The sequence below is a fragment of the Homalodisca vitripennis genome, unplaced genomic scaffold (assembly GCF_021130785.1).
Source record: "Homalodisca vitripennis isolate AUS2020 unplaced genomic scaffold, UT_GWSS_2.1 ScUCBcl_2850;HRSCAF=7972, whole genome shotgun sequence".
NCBI classification, from domain to species: Eukaryota; Metazoa; Arthropoda; class Insecta; order Hemiptera; family Cicadellidae; genus Homalodisca; species Homalodisca vitripennis.
In genome coordinates this window covers 20,441-38,146 of record NW_025778960.1, presented here as the reverse complement: position 1 = coordinate 38,146, position 17,706 = coordinate 20,441, and the positions used below count along the sequence as shown (strand labels likewise).

At 33.3% G+C, this 17,706-nt stretch overlaps 1 protein-coding gene across 2 annotated transcripts; it reads left to right on the top strand.

Moving 5' to 3' along the window:
* The first annotated feature begins 4,020 nt into the window (after positions 1–4,020).
* On the top strand, positions 4,021–17,682 carry LOC124372288. 2 transcript variants are annotated; one of them, XM_046830668.1, is made up of 9 exons: positions 4,021–4,190; positions 6,296–6,533; positions 6,804–6,946; positions 7,566–7,661; positions 12,656–12,689; positions 13,891–13,974; positions 14,333–14,479; positions 14,985–15,131; positions 17,173–17,682. In XM_046830668.1, the coding sequence occupies exons 1-9, from the start codon at positions 4,036–4,038 to the stop codon at positions 17,680–17,682; spliced, it is 1,554 nt and encodes a 517-aa protein (XP_046686624.1). In that variant the 5' UTR covers positions 4,021–4,035. The 2 variants fall into 2 exon arrangements, with proteins under 2 accessions (XP_046686624.1, XP_046686625.1); XM_046830669.1 differs by lacking the exon at positions 14,985–15,131.
* The last annotated feature ends 24 nt before the right edge of the window (positions 17,683–17,706 follow it).

Here is a 17,706-nt window from a genome sequence, read left to right as displayed (position 1 = left end):
CCACAGCGTTTCTAGCTGAAAAAGTTATGGCCAATATAACCACTATATGTCACAAGATTAGGGGTTGCATTTTGAAAAATTTAAAGTTACCTCCTCGTACTTCCCTTTGAAAAAGGGTGGGATTTTTTAACTTCATTCATAAAATCCAAAAAAAGTATTTTTAATAATTATGGTGAAGATTGTACATTGATATCTCAATCCGTTTGGTTTATATCCAGGGTGTATCAGGACTTTACACCCTGTATAATTGTTTAGAACTGACATGTGCTATTGTGTTATTTTATCAAGGCTTTCCAAAAATTTATTTATTTCTTAACACTTTTTTTTATTCAACTAAGACTTTTACAAAGGTACAGATTCCTTACCTATTTAATGATAATTGCAATTGGAAATTGTGTTTCTAAGCACAATAAATCAATGTTTGTTATTGATGTGCCTGTTTGTTTTAAAATTTTATATCTCTAAGACTTTTCAGCGATTGCTTGACCCTTTCTCCTGAAGATGTTAAAAGTCACAGAAGGAATAAATAAGATTGTTATTTGTAGCTACTTTTTTGTGTAGAATCATTTACAATCATTTTGTTATTTTACTAATTTGTATAACCACATATTTACATTACAGATTAACATAATCAGTATGCGTTTAGGGAGATGTAAACACATTTTTTATTTATTCTCTTGTTTGTTTAAAATAGACTTGATTGATAGGCAGTGTATTTTGAAAACAAAAATAGCTTATCCTAAAGAAATTGTGCTGTTTAGGACAGCCCAAGCTTATGCGGACGACTTTGGTGATTCAGACCAAGAGGGTGAGCACCCGACGCTTTACTTGCGAGAGTCAAGCAGGAGGCGCCCCGAGCGGGGGACGATGAGGACGGAGAGGAGACTCGGATGAGGACGACGAGCACAGACGAGGACTTTAACACCAACGTCGCAGAGAGCGACGTGGTGAAGAGTGAGTATAATTTGTCAATGACACTATGTCAGTCAAACATTTAATTTTATTAGTATGCAACAGTGTAGTTTAAATTACTTCTATTGCTAATGAGTTATATTAGTCACAAATAGATCTCTTCGTCAACATTGCTCTATTTTATGCCCCTGATGGTAAAATTCATTATTTTAAAAGTTCATGTCGACTAGGATCCATTTGTGTATAAAAACTTGCCGGTTATGGATTCTTGTTAACAATTCATATCTAAGATATTATTTGAATATTGTACTTCATTATTCTGATCATTTTAGCATACCATAGAAATTCAGTTTTCAAACTATTTGATGTACACTATATGCAGTTATCAGAACTTTTAATAATTAAACCCTATGAAGTGTTGAAGAAAATTTGACATTGATACAATTAGAATGCATTTCTTAGAGATTTTTTTCAAGTTCTAGAATTTTGTGAAAAAATTAATTATATTTTCTGTTTTTTGAAAAAAAGGGAAAATAAATACACAAAAATATAATTTATGAAAGAAGCTCTACTGGTGCAGGACAGCGGCTTTCTACCACATATACACACTCTTCGTATTACACCCTTAAATCATATATGTATGCCATACCATGCATCATCTAAACGAATGGACTAAAACAGAATGGCATTGGTTATTATTTACTTTTAGCACAGCACTCAATCCAGTTGGTACTCACGGGCTGTAGGCGTAGGCAAGTGTAAAGATTGGGATGTGTATACGCCATGTTAAGATTCGGAAGTTATGGGAAGCAATAGGAAAGTATGAGGCATGATTAGAAATGCTTGTCCAAGAGACGGAGTGGTTACTGACTTATGTTTGGATATTGATCCAGTGGTAAAATTTTTTTTAAAGTGTCACACTTGTATGTCTTGCATACGAGTTCATAAGAGTATACTCACCTTTCGTTATATATTTTTAGGTGTATTAACACTCACTGTATAGCTTTTAATATCCATAAAGTTTTAGCGACTATGAAGTAAACTTTTATGAGGATAAATAACATTGGTCACATTATGACATTTTATGCTCATGAAAATGTGATGTGAATTTAGGAAGTGTCGTACAAGTAAATACATTTTAAGCTGTCTTGTTAATTTTAACTCATCCAAGATTTTAATATGTGACACTATTTTGTGTACTAAATTTTCATGAACACCAAGGTCAATTCACCTGTTACTATAGACGGCTTCTTATACACTAGTAGAATCACGCAATGTACTCACTAGAATTCTTGTACTACCAAATAATACAGTTGGAAAACTTGGAAGGATTTGGAATGTTTCAAAGCTGCCCAGTAGGAGGGCATATACGCATTGTAACATCCTCAGGAGTAAACTTATATGTTGGTGGACTAAATCCTCAGATAAACACGCCATGCTTCCAAATACTCTTTCCTTAACACCATATTGTTTTGTGTGAAAAAAAAACTATCATTGGCCGAAAAATCCGAAATCTCACAGAAACTTTGGAAATCTCTCGGAAAAAAGTCCAGATTTTTGTGTTATATACAATTGTACACATTGAAAGAATTCCAGACAGAGTCAAGTAAACAAAGAATTGCACTGTTTTTTTGTACTACTTATAATAATATAATTAATATGTAATAAATAATCTTAGAATTTGAACCTTTATTTTGGTTTTGTTCACTTATAACCACAGCTGACAAAATCCTTTTATTGCACTTGGATCTAATAGGTTTTTGTACTTGCTTCTGGATTGATGGTATTTTTAAGGTGAGTGAGGTTAGTTGTAGGGGCCGACTCCTGTGAGGGCCCATGAGGTTGAATCGGCTCTATATTTCAGTGGACGCTAGCCCCAGTTCTGTTACAGCCTCTTCTAGTAAATGCGGGGATGAGAAAATATCCTCTCATGTTCAGTCTAACAGCAGTCTTTTACAGTAAGGGAGGTCCACCCGACTTTGTCATCCTCGACAGTAACCTAGACGACATTTTTTACACCAATATCTCAACATGTGTGTTTTTATTGATGAGCAGCTCCTGAACATCCGTGCAGTTGTCCAGCTTTGACGTCAGTTTTTGCTGTGCTCAGTGTAGGTTCACGTTATAATTCTTCATAAAAAACCTACACATCAATAATTATAATACATTAACAACAAAAATAATACATTACATAAAATAAATTTGACAATAGCTTTAAAAAAATAACAAAATTTTGTTTTCAGAGAAACCGCTACAGTATTATAGCTTACCCAGATAGCAGTGAGTAACCACTTTGTGAAATTGAGAAAAAAATTCTCCCCAGACAGGCGCACTTCCCTGCAGTACAAAAAAACCACAAAGATGGGACTGTCAGTAATTGTTTATCTCACACAATTTCCTCATATTCATTGCCCTTAACAATTTATCAAAAAATTAGTTACGCCTTCTTGTTTATTGTTTACACATTAGACATTACTATAATTAATACATTCACAACATTTGATCAGCGTTTTTCTGGACTGTTTTATTTGCCGTCAAATTTTTCAACAATAAAGGCAAAAAACCGTCATTGGTTTATTTTTTAAAGTCAAACATCAAAGTATAACAAGAAAGGAATGTAGGCTTCACAATTTTGCACAAAAACAATTATTTTATTCTATTTTTTCCATGTATCCCAAAGAATACTTAAAAACCATTTTTGTACCCTAAAAATTGAAGCAATCGTGTGCGACCGACGGGGTACATGGTAGTCTGAGGTACTTATTTAAGTGCGGGATAAAATTGAACAAACCACCAAGACAAACAAGCAATATATATTCAATAATGAAATGCATAGCAACGTGTGCTACATCACGTGCACAATGCATTATACAAAAGCCCGGTGTGTACCCAATTGGGTACACAACGGCAATTGTGGAAGATTACGTGTACCCGATGGAGTACATGTCGTGGCGAGCATATTAATAAGTTGGTATGTGTTAACTTGTGAAATCATTAAGTTAACTAAACTGTAATACCAAATTCTACATTTGATCGAAACATTCGATAAAAATAACCGAATGACGAGTGGATGTTGCTTAATTCTACCCGTGAGATGCTAAACAGAATCAGAATCTAATTAATATGTATGATTACAGTTGGAAGAAATGTCTTGATGGAGCTACTGAAGAGAAACTGACCACTAGTTCTGGTATTCCTTGCTTCGATACAGTCAAGAGCCACAACCAAGAGACTGATGGAACAGAGTTTAGCACTCGACTAACAATGCCCGTTCAAAGGTAAACGACTAATCAAGTTAACTTATAAAGCGACTGTCTAGATTTAGACTATTTTTATTATTTGAAACGAGTTTATTGGCAAATGAAAGTTCCATGGCTAAATTTGGAATGAACTTTAAAGGCTTAGCGTTAGCGAAGCCTATTATTTAATGGGCGGAAGAATTTAATTTCTGTCTCTCTGCATGATATCTTGGGAACAAGCTGACCTATAGACTTGAAATTTTGCGTGTCATTTCCATATAGGCAACATTGAGTTCAACGATAGTGCATGTCACTCCAAGGGATTTGGTTTGAGCACTTGTGAGCATTTTTACATTAGTCTTTTGGGTAACCGTGATGGCAACAAGGAAATTGCAAAATAAATCACAAAACGCACTTTAGGGATCAACTAAATTTTGAAGAATGTTATTCACTGAAAGGTATTTATTTACAAAGTACCTGAAAATACAAACAACATTATTTAGAAAATGTATAACAGGCATATCAGGTAGTATTAAAATCTAAAGTATCTTATGGTTTGAACAAAAGATAAGTTTTATTCATTATGTATTAACACTTTGTGTCTAAATTATATTTATTTACTTCAAAATCATATAAGTAAATAAATCCTTGAGAAACTGGCTACTGGAGCGACCAATTTACACAATCAAGAATTTGTTCAATGTTAGAACACACAATTTTTGACAAACACTAACTCATACACCAATTGTAACATAAACATGACTTTTGCCCTGTTCTCCAAGAATATGTGCAATAAAGAATATTCTATTCTATTCTATTCTATTCTATTCTATTATCTGTTAATGAATGGTTATTTCTCATATTAATCATATGTTCTTAAATTTTTAATTATTTATATTTTTTTAGTTCAAGTTGTCATCCTAATCCCACTAATATTATAAATGCGAAAGTTTGAATGTTTGTCCTCGAATCACGCTGAAAACTGCTATACGGATTGTGCTGAAATTTTGGAACAGGTATAGCTTTTGGCTGAATTAACATTTAGAGTGCTTTTTACCACCCATAACACATTCATTTCACCAAATAAAGTCGAATTCAAATTGAAAATTAGTTTGTTTACATTCGACTGTTATAATAAGAACGAAACGTAATAACGTTTCATAATTAAAATTAAACTGGCATTAAACAGCTGTTGACAGCTATAATTCGACAAACTTTCTGAGACATCTGTTTTACATTTAGATTTTATCAATAATAAGTAAACAGTTCTTGATCGGTAGTGTAATGCAGATAGTAAATAAAACATTAATATATAAATTTTACTCCAGATTGCGCCAGTGATGAATTAAAATCATCTAATGCAATAAATACTGTTATAAAAATAACCTTAATGAACAAAGTTATAAATGTTTTCACATAAGTTACTTTAAACTGGTGGGCTTCCTTGACATTATGATATTACATTTTAACAATGGCTTACGGAAAAAAAAACAGAGAAATGAATACTAACATACCTTAACGATTCATTCTTTCCCTGGCTACAGTCTTAAAAACAAGTGTAACGCAAAACTTCAATAACGATTATTTTGGAATGTTGCATAACCTTTTTCTTCAATAAAACTATTGAATATTTTTTTTCGAACGGTGTTACCAACTTACTAGTGAAAATAAAAAGATAATGGCGAGCGACTTATGCCAAAACTTTGCGTTTGTTTTGTCACAAAACTTTTGAAGTTGAGTTAAAGAAGTGAAAAAATCTGAAAATACGTCGAGTCGAGTATCACTCCTCGGTATTATCATTATTTGTGGTCCGAATGGATGTTTTCACGCCTTTCTGTAAGCATATTTTTATAATTATTATCTAAAAACGCAGTAAAAAGTGTGCATCTTTGTAAGAAGAACTTGCTGGAATTACTTTCCCGCTCAGACTTTTCCTTTGGACCCAAAAAGTAGAAAAAAACTTGATTCAAGGAAAATATCTGTGTAAATGATAATTTAATTTTTTTAGTGATTTCTTTATTGAGTTAATCTCTGCCAGTATGAAAGCAGAGCTTATACACCAAAATATGAACAAAAAACTAAATTTTTGTTTTTATACATTTATACTGTGAATTATGAATGTGAGTTATGAATATTATTAATAGGTACACAAGTTCTACTTTAAATATGCCCAAGAAAAGAAAATCAGATTTGTCGCAAAGCTCAAGACAATCGCTTTCTAAAAAAAAAGCTCGAAGTCAGGAAACCTCTGATGAAACTGAGCGAAGGAGAAATGAACAGGTGATCCGACAAGAAGCTGTGAGACATGCCAGGACACCAGAGCAGGCATCTTATCTGCGGCTGCAACATGCCCATTACATGGCATCTCGAAGAGCGACTCAGGTATGAGTTTTTGTAGAAAACATTTTCCTGAATGTGAGTTATTATCTTTTTCTTTTTCTTCAGCATATAGTATCCCACTGCTAATTGTATGCCTCTCCAAAGTAGTGAGTGAACCTAATTTCCAAATCAGTAAAAATGAATTTTGGATTTTCATAACAGTTTTGTTCATTAATCGCTACTGTCCAATGCCTATACAATTGTACTAGGAATAAAGGATCATATTTTTTTATTTATTTTAAAAATTATTTTTAAGATTCAATTTAATTGTAGGCACGTCGTGAGGAACAAGCACAGCGACAGGCCAGCTTGAGAGCCGCCGAAACACCACATCAGGCAGAGTACCGACGACAACAACACTCCATGTACATAGCGGATCAGCGGGGGTCGGAGACCCCGGAGCAATTTTCATATAGGTAGGTACTACGCGGGCGAAGCCGCCGCGGGAAAAAAGCTATTAATATTATAAATGTGAAAGTGCCTTTATTTGTTTGTTTTGCTTTCACACGTAAAATATTCAACTCATTGAACTGAAATTTTATATCATTCTTATGGTTCCCTGGATGATTATAGAACTATTCTTATTTCAAATATCTCTCCGCGCTATGCCCTAATGGTCTTTTAAAATAACAAAAAATCCCATCTTGGTCTCTAAAGTTGTGAAATATTAATTGAAATGTAAACTGTTCTGTAAACATTGTTTTATGACAGCACAACCATGTGTTTAATCACTATATTTTAAGAAATAAAAACTAACAGTACAATGAAACAATGGATTACCACTAGGAACAGTCTCCTAATGCTGTAAATCTTTTTTTATAACCAGTACATGTAACTGCCAGCGCTTCCGAATTGTGTGTTTTTTTTTTATATTGAGCTCGTATATAGAGTATGTAAAATATTCATGTAAGACGTTTGACAGAAAATGTTGGATTGACATTTAAAACTGTTAATATATTGAATCATTATGCAGTACTATATTATCGGTATTATTAGAATGGGTGCATTATTTGCTAATAATGTGGGATGTTGTAGCATAAAAAGTGAGCTGGTGGAGGTGAAGCAAGAGGACCTATCTATGGAGGACGAAGAGAGTTCCAATAAATCATTGTTGCTTCAGCCTGCAGAAGGGTATTTATTTTATGTGTTCCTATTTGTTATATAAGTCTAAAAATAAACATTAAATGAAGAATTGGCAGATCCTACAGTTTACAATTATTATGGATTTGATTTTATAATTCGTAGTTCTTGTTTTATAATTAATTATTTTTTCTAATCACTTGATTTTAAATAGAATACTTCCTTCCATCAGAAATCCAGAAGTTTTGATTTATTTTTTATGGTCATATACACTTTGCACACATTTTTAATTGTATGCTTTTTTATTTTGTGATGATTGTTTTATGTATGTATTGTGTTGTGTATTTTTAACTGTGATTTTATTGATTTATAATTTATAAACATTAAAGAAGCCATCCTTCTCTAATGATGAAGTTATAAATCCTTGAAACATTTCACCATAACATATAGATCCAAATTTATGGATTGTTAACAGAAGACAATTATCCTACTATAATTATTGATTTGTTACTGTAATCAGAGTATTAAGTGCAGTGTATATTGTGTTTGTTGTAGTGTATATTAGTTACATATATATCACTCCATCACTTTTAATTTTAGATTATGAGTTAAAATTGTTCCTTATTTTGTACCTGCTAATATCATTGGCCATGAGATAATGAAAGGACTATATGAAAGATATTAAATGTATTTATGACTATGTGAAATGGCCCTTATAAGAATAAAACTTCAGGATCGGTGTCTGTACATTGCAGGTATTTATAGAAACCAAGGCAACCTAGAGGAATCCCTTGAGATTATATCCCAATGCATACAAGTGGTACCGATATGGAGGTGTCCGATAATTGTTATGGGGGACATCAACATAGACTGCCTAAACGTTAACAGAGACAACATGCTGTTGGAGGATATAATGAGAAGCTGTGGTATGTTCAGAATTTATCTTCCATCCACTCGCATAACACCTTTTTCACAATCATCAATAGATTGTGTGTGTACTAATGTAGAAGATGAAACAATAACAGTGGGAAGTTTTGGATGAGGGGATCTCTGACCATACGGCACAGCTCTGTATGCTACACCACCAGCAAGTAAAACCAACAGCCCAGATGACTGAAAAACGACAATTTTCTGAAAGGAACATGGAGGGATATTAAAATAAAACTACAACAAGAGTCATGGGAAGATCTGATTACTGCTATAGATGCAGACACAGCCTACAATTTGTTTAGTAACACCTTGGGAATGATAATAAATTCTGCTTGCCCACTAAAAAAATCTAGAGTAAAAGGAAAAAGGAGAAATAAAATAACAGATGCTGAGGCTGAAAGACTACGTAAAGTTTTTTTACAAGCACAGATTGTATACAACACTACTGGTCAATTCATTCATAAGCAAGACACTGCCTCTAAAAAGAAAGCCTATGATTTAAGACTTAAAGAGTTAAAGGCGTTAAAGAAGTAACAGACAAAATTCTTCATGCAGAAAATAAGTCAAAGGCCTTCTGGCAGTAGTAAATAATGAAAGGAAAAACAAAAATATCACATAGTCCGAAGGAATTAATGGATCCGGTATTAGGGAAAATTACTGACTCTACCCAGATCGCTGTATTACCTAAATTCTAGGTTTGTTACAGCGGCAGACAAGGCTCTAGAGGCTAATCCAAAAACCACCCCTACTTGTACCTGCTCAGAATAATTTTCCACCCTTAACACTCTTTCCTACCACTTCAGACGAAGTAATAAAGATCATATCTTCTTTAAAAACAAAAATGTTCTTATGGAATTGACTTGGTATCTTCGAAGCTGCTGAAATTTTGTGTAATGGAACTGACGGACCCAATAACTCTACTGATAAAACCGATCATTCGCAGAAGGGAGGTTTCCAACAAGGCTTAAATTGGCGAGGGTTATTCCCCTTTTCAAGCAGGGTAGCACCTCTGATGCTAGTAATTATAGACCAATATCGCTGATATCAACAATATCTAAAGTTTTTGAAAAGGTGGCCCTGACTCGTCTTGTTACCTCACCTCCTGGAAAATAATTTACTAACTAGTCAGCAACATGGTTTTATCAAAGGACGTTTCTACATCAACCGCTATAGTTAGTCTAATAGAACACATTATTGATCAACTTGAAAATGGCAATACCTGTGCATCTGTTTTATTAGACTTTAGTAAAGCATTTGACAGCCTTGATCATAAACAATCCTAACAAAACTGAAAGCTCTTGGAATTTCTGGAATTTCAGCGAGTTGGTTTGACAGCTATTTGACTGATAGACAACAAACTGGTTCAGCTGGTTCATTCGGACAATGGTATGACTCGTTCGGTGAGATCTAGCCTGCTAACAAACTCGAGAGGCGTACCTCAAGGCTCTGTATTGGGGCCTGTTTTATTTGTACTTTTTACAAATGACCTGCCTAAGTATCTGCAAGAATTTGCTACCACTATTATGTACACGGATGATACTGTGCTTTTATTAAGTAACAAGGAAACAGAGCCACTTGAAGTGTCAACGTACATAGCACTGAATGTAGCCACTCAGTACTGCCATCAGAACAGCCTGGTACTAAATGAAAACAAAAATCGCAACATTTAATAATGGGAAGACGAAAGCTTGAAGCGGGAACTCTACCTAACATAGATAGAGTAGAAGCAGCCAAGTATCTAGGTGTTATAATTGACACAAGTCTTAATTGGACCTCTCATGTTGACAGTCTCTGCAGGAAGCTAAGTTCTGGACTTTATGTAATCCGAAGAATAAAGACAATTAGTGATGTGCAGACGGCAAAAAACTGCTTATTATGCACTTTTTGAAACACATCTTCGGTACCTATGGTATTTTAGTTTGGGGTATATCTAGTTCGTCAAATATACAAAGAACCCTAATCTTACAAAAGAAGTGCATACGAAAACACTAGCTGGGTTGCAGTCTAGAGACAGTTGTAGAGCTGCTTTTGTTGATCACTCAATTCTAACTGTAGTATCACTCTATATACTCAGTGTAATAACTTATGCCCATGAGAATAACTTCACCGTGGCCGTGATGTACACCAACACAACACTCGCTATGCTGCAGACTTCGCTCTTCCCCAACACCATTCTGCTCAATTTGAAGAAAAGCCATCCTATTTCCTATTATGGGGAGCGAAGTTGTTCAACTGCCTGCCTGCTGACATCAAGTCCCAAGAAAACATAAAGAAAAACATTAAAGACCTGGCTGTTGAAACACCCATTCTATTCCATACATGAATTTTTATCTTGGAGAAACTTTTGACATAAACATGTAAATAATATTGACACAACTAATATTTGTTCTTATAATGTGATGTTATATTTTTTGACGTTAATGCCATTCTCTATGATTGTTGCAAATAAAGTACATTGTCTATTGTCTATTGTCTATTGCGAGACAATCTTTTGGTCAGATGTGACAAAGATTTTTCATAGGTACTAGAGAAAACTGATTTCAGTTAAAGCAATTCTGTTAAAATCATTAAAAGTCATAACTTTGTTATTTATTGGCAAGTAAAAAAAAATAATTTTTGTCTTTCTTTCAAAAATGTTCTACTTATATTTTCTATAAGAAACAAGTAGAGATTAAAATAATAAGAATAAATGTTATCATGATAATTTATTTTGTGCTTGGATTTTATCCAAGCACAAAATAAATTATCATGATAACATTTATTCTTATTATTTTAATCTCTACTTGTTTTCTTATAAAATAATTTTAATAAAATTCAAACACAATTATTATCAGCATGTTAATAAATTTGCATCAAGTTCTCTCCAAATATAAAAAAACCTACAACATATTTTCCAAAAAGTTTCACTTTTCTACATAGTTGACTGGCCAATTCGATCATCAGCTTTCTCCACTGCTAGTGACTGATTATAAAGAAACCAAGAATACTCAACATCTCTACTAGTTTGTAAAATTATTTCCAATATAAAAAAATGTATAGAGTATTAATTAAATTAGTTTGAAAATTTTATTTTCAAGCATTAGTTATTCATTGACGACTACTCAAAATATATCTTAAGTCAAAGCTGGTCAACATTGGAGCTCAAAATAGAAACCAACTTGAGTTTAATGAGTATTTTATTCAGTAATGATTGGTATATTGTTAAATCCTGTCCAATTGATTAGGTGTGTAACTTGGAGTAAACTCATTCTTCCTGTAATAAGCTTCAAAATGCTGAGCAATCTGTGCTTGATGACTTTTGTAAGTTTTTTCTGGTTTTTGTTTTGGATTATATTTCCAGCAAAAGATTATATTTCCGTAGTTGAGCCTGATCAAGAAATACATGTTTAGGTCTGAGAAGCAGACTTCAGTCAAAACAGTTGTTGGGCTTAATTTTTGTAAAACTAAAATCTATTCAAAGTTGTAAGCATTTCTCTAAAGAGAATAAAAAGTAATTCTAAAGAATTATCCTGAAAATATATTAACTAACCTGAGATCCAAGAATATTTTTTGGTAAAAAACTATACCAAACTCAGCCTACAATATTCTTATTAAAATGAGACGTAGATTAGTAACAGTACTAGTAGTACATAGTTTTTAGGTAGTAATATTATAGCAAGTGAACTCAAATTATCAAACAGAAATAAAAAAATTAACACTAATCACCAACAGAAACATGACACAACATTCACAATTTATTCATAAAAACCACCAACTACACCAATGTTGTCAGCTACTCACAGCGTTGTAAGAAAATTTTCATGCAACAATGTAAATTCACAGAGGAGAATAAATATATTCTTTGTCTTATTCCAAATATCAAGGTTAAAACAGCGTTGAGAAAGCTTGATGCTAGATTAACAAGTTAAGAGAAATAAACGCATACTATAATAAAGCTATATTGGTGTCAAAAGCCAATTGTACAAGAGCCGAAGAAAAAGGGTTAATAAATCTTTTTCTACCAAAAACTAATTAAAATCTAAGTTAACAAATTCATCACTTGTTGAAGTAATTAAAATGAATTGTAACAACAAGCATTAATTACATTTTGTTGTAATACATGTTTATTTTTTCAGAATTAGCTGTAATCGCACAGCCGAAGAGAAAGAGGTGAGTGGTATGATAAACATGAAGGGGGGAAAATTCTGGTTATGTAAAATTCTCCAATCAATAGTTCCTCCAATTAATTGCTTACATTTAATTTCATTAAATAAGAAGACTAATAGAAGAACTAATACAGGACGAAGCCTTTAAGAATTAACCGCCAAGAAAAGCATGGAAAACAAGTTTTTATATCTCTTTTTACCAGTTGTAAAAAATGTTATTACTTAAAATAATTTTCAGCTAATGAGATAGTGTTGGCATGTCTCAATTTGTTGTAGTAGTTTTTTTTATATTTTGTTGCCTCTATAATAAAGATGTTTTTAATTTTATTTCAATTGTTATTTTTATTTAGGAATAATTATTGCAAAAATAATCAATAATAAAACACACGTACCGACTAATTGATAAATAATTTTTTCCAAAACAGTACAAAATATTTTTCTTACGTAATTTTATTTTAAATCAAAGTTATTGAAGAAGAATAATACATTTTCCATCCGTTATTTCCACAGGTGGAAGCATTAATTGATTAATTATAGTTTTTATACAATTATATAATTAATGAAAATTATTAGATTGTAAATGGTCAAAAGCAAATATCCTTATTGTATTTCATATTTTGGTTGATTATGAGCTGGTTTAACTGGCTGCCATCTTGATTTTAGTTCACTAATAACAATGTCATATTACAAAACATCTTTACGCCCTTATTTTTAGTCTTAGTGTGATGGAAAATCATTTTAGATATGACTAATACCCATCAAAACTTTTTTAGTTTTTTCTATACAATTATTGGTTTTTCTAAAAAAAAGAAATCCCACCCTTTTTAGCTCTTTATAGTTTTTTAAATACTCAAAAATACTCAATGTACGAGAAATAAAACAGAAGACTATTGGGTGTGTATCTTCAAAATAAAATATCAATTATAATTCTTCAACAACAAAAATAAAGGAGTGAAAGTTTTTAATATTGATCTTATAGCGTAAACTCAAGGTTGTTTCTCTACAGCTGGGTACTTAAGAGTACTTGGTTATTGTTAATTAAATTCTATAAGAATACTAAATCTATATCATAGATGTAGAGAAGGTTTTTCATCTGAATATTAATGATTATCATTTGTTTAATACAATATTGGTTATCTGTAAGGTTAGTATATTCTAACTTTACTTGTTGACACAGTGTTTTAAACTGTACATGTTGTTCACAGGGGAGACTCGTTGGTACTGCTCAAACAGAAGAAGTAGTAGATATTCCTTTTGAAACGGTTTACTGCCAGGAAATCTTTCAGAAGGTAAGATGAAATACTTTACTGAGTATCTGTTACTCATTTTACTCCTTGTTTTTCTATATAGTGATATTTCAATTAATGTTTTATATGTTTGGTACTAAGAACTTTAGTTTTAGTTATGATTGGTCCAAAAAGCTGTGACTGTGCATCAAACTGGGCTTTTGGGTGATCATTTTCAATCTCGTGATAGTGATGATACAATGTGATGCACCATGGCATATTCAAGATTCCACAATGAGGTGATCAGATTTTATGCCAAGTTATTATGCAGGGTGAGATTATATTTCTAGCTTCAATACGAGTTCTGTGACAGTCTTGAAACCTGTGAGTGTCCTTCTCCAATACGTATGTTTGTTTTCAGGTGGAAGTAAAAGTTGAGAATATCGAAGATTGTGAGCCAGACATGACTAATACAACTCAACCTGAAGAAGACGATGTATTTATTGAGCCGGAAGTTTTAACATACCCCAGCAAGAAGACTTCCTCCCATGGACTGAATTCGGTTCCTGTAAGTTGCTTCGTTCGTTTTTTCCTTGATAGTGCTAGTTAAACAATAGATGACTTATTTAATGCTATAAATTAGGCATGACAAAAATGATTGCTCGGATTGCTACCTGTTGAGTGAGAGACGGGTAGCAAATTTCAAACATTACTGCGGTATGCCCAGGCTGCCTTGAAGTGAATTTATCGACACTCACTTGCTCCGATGTGGTAGTAAGTGATGAATTAATGCCTCTGCTATAACCGAAGAAAATATCTATTTCAAATAAATTTATACGTTAAACCTTTTTGTACTTCATGGCCCTGAAATTTGGGATGATCATATTCAATCTCAAGTGATAGTGATGATCCAATGTGATGCACCATGGCATATTCAAGATTCCACAATGAGATGATCAGATTATATGCCAAGTTATTATGCATGGTGAGATTATATTTCTAGCTTCAATACGAGTTCTGTGACAGTCTTGAAAACTGTGAGTGTCCGTTTCCAATACGTATGTTTGTTTCAGGTGGAAGTAAAAGTTGAGAATATCGAAGATTGTGAGCCAGACATGACTATTACATCTCAACCTGAAGAAGACAATGTATTTATTGAGCCGGATGTTTTAACATACCCCAGCAAGAAGACTTCCTCCCATGGACTGAATTCGGTTCCTGTAAGTTGCTTTGTTTGTTTTTTTCTTGATTGTACTAGTTTAAACAAGAGATGACCTATTTAATGCTATAAATTAGACATGATAAAAATGATTGCTCGGATTGCTACCTGTTGAGTGAGAGACGGGTAGCAAATTTCAAACATTACTGCGGTATGCCCGGGCTGCCTTGAAGTGAATTTATCGACACTCACTTGCTCCGGTGTGGTTGTAAGTGATGAATTAATGCCTGTGTTATAACCGAAGAATATATCTATTTCAAATAAATTGATACGTTAAACCTTTTTGTACTTCAAGGCCCTTATTTTTAGCTGTAGAATTATGGAATTTTTCTCATTTTGAGTATATAATTAATACACATTTCCTAGTTTTTTAGTTTTTTTAATATTTTTATGGGTTATTTAGAAAAAATCTCAAATTTTGTTGTACAATGCAACACAATCAAAAATAAGGGCTTGAAACTGCATGAGGTTTAAAATTATTCTTAACCCTTATAAGGCTGACGGCTACCTATTGTAGCCGTCGTCAAAATAGCGTTGATGGCCGGCGGCTACAATAGGTACAATAGGCCGTCCATTATTTCCGGTTTACTGGCCAGTAAACTTTCCAAATGCCACTAACCATGATATTTTCTTGTTTGGGGTTAGATGGGCTTCATGAGTAAACGCAAACACTGCCGTTTCTTGCATCATTTCTATTATTATACATCTATGCATTTCGATGAAATCGTCTGTCTTACTACAACGGCGTTGTGGTGTATAGGTTAAAGTTGTTGTGGTTATATTTTGTTGATGCAATTCAGTAATTATGTGCAATGTTATAGGTATTTCTGAGTATTTGCAGTGAACTATTAAGTGTAAATATGAGCAAAAGAACGAGAGGCAAATCACCTACAAGTGAAAACGCTTTAGTAAACAATTTACTTGCTAGTGGTACCGGTGTTCAGTTTGTTGATGGTGTTGGAAATCACAAATGCTATAGAAACTTTTTATTGACCAAACAATGTAAATATGCCTAATAATAATAATTTTAAAACTTTTTAATTACTAACAGTGTTTTGTGTTTATATTGTGTGGATTCTTGTGAGTTGTATGAAGAAAAAAGATGTTTTGTGTATAAACTGAAGACAAGACGACTAGCTTTTCTACAATTTTCACAAATAAGCCGCAGTTGCAGATTTTGAATAATTCCTGCCTAATTCACTTCTATTATTGTTAAGCACTTTAAAATTGGCATGTTTGTTGTAAATAATATGTAGTTTTAGAAAATATGTGTTACTTGGGTGCAAAATAATCTTTTGAATTTTTTATGAGGTGTTAAAACCAAAAAAAGTAAATTATGCTTACAAATTTTACATACAAACATGTATGTACAAAATATTTTTTATTTTATATGACCAACCTTATAGTTTCCTGCCAAAGCCTATAATGTTACAAACAAATTAAAAAAAAGAATTATCAGTTTTTACTAAGCAATATGGAAGTTACAGCTTATTTACTAAAACTATGCAAAAAGGAACAAAAATAGCCTGGCCTTCAAGGTACCTGAGCAATATCAGGAGCTGGCCTCTGAGACTAGTGTAACTCAATTGGTCATTGGCCTTAAAAGGGTTAAAGGGGAAAACTGAAAAGAACTTTACTACAGTTGGCTTTAAATGATATAGAGTTAGAAGATGCTATTGGGTTCAGGGACATTCAAAGAGGGGAACGACGGGGGGCAAGCTGCCCCTGGTGCAGTGGTTATAGGCTGTGGGAGGGGGTACCGTGGCCTTGGGCTGATAACACAGCAACAAGCATGATAATAACACAGCCGCAATATACATTTACTTGTATTATAATATGGAATTACAATTGAAATATGTGCCTTAATAAGATTTATATTGTTATAATTAATTGTAGAAATGATAACGTTAATATGTTTACTTCTTGTATTTAAGTTAGTGGGGGGAGGGGGACGCTGAGGCTATAATGGCCCCTGGCGTTACTAACCCTAGGAACGGCCCTGGGAAGTTAAATGAAAAACTAATAATTGAATATTGTTTTAGGTAATTATGGAGTCTGTGATCGGTACTGAGAAAAAGTCCAGCAGTCGCAAAACCTGTGCCATGACCGGTTGTGAAGTCAACCAAGCCCGTTCTCCTGGTGTGCATTTTTTTAAATTCCCTGTTTCCAGACAAGAGATTTGTGAGCAGTGGGTGGCCAGCTGTGGGAACGAAGCTCTCGGTTCTCTAACTAAAGCGGCACTTCGAGCCAAATTAGTGTGTGAAAAACACTTCACAAATGATAGTTTCACGAGCACTCTAAAGACAAGGCTAAAAATAAATGCAATCCCGACAACTGTGGAAACTTGTTCTTCTCCAACTACACCTTTATTGGAAGAAGTGACCTCGTTGCCGCAATCTTTGAAAGAAACGCCGTTTACCCCTCCTGTGTGTAGGACACAATCCAAAACCAAGAGTTCTCTTTTTAATAGTCCACTTCAAGACCCATGCACTCCACTGTACAAAATGTATAGAAGGGTAAAAAAACGGAGACTAATGCCAAAAAAAAACTGATTCATCTGGAAAACCAAAGGTTTT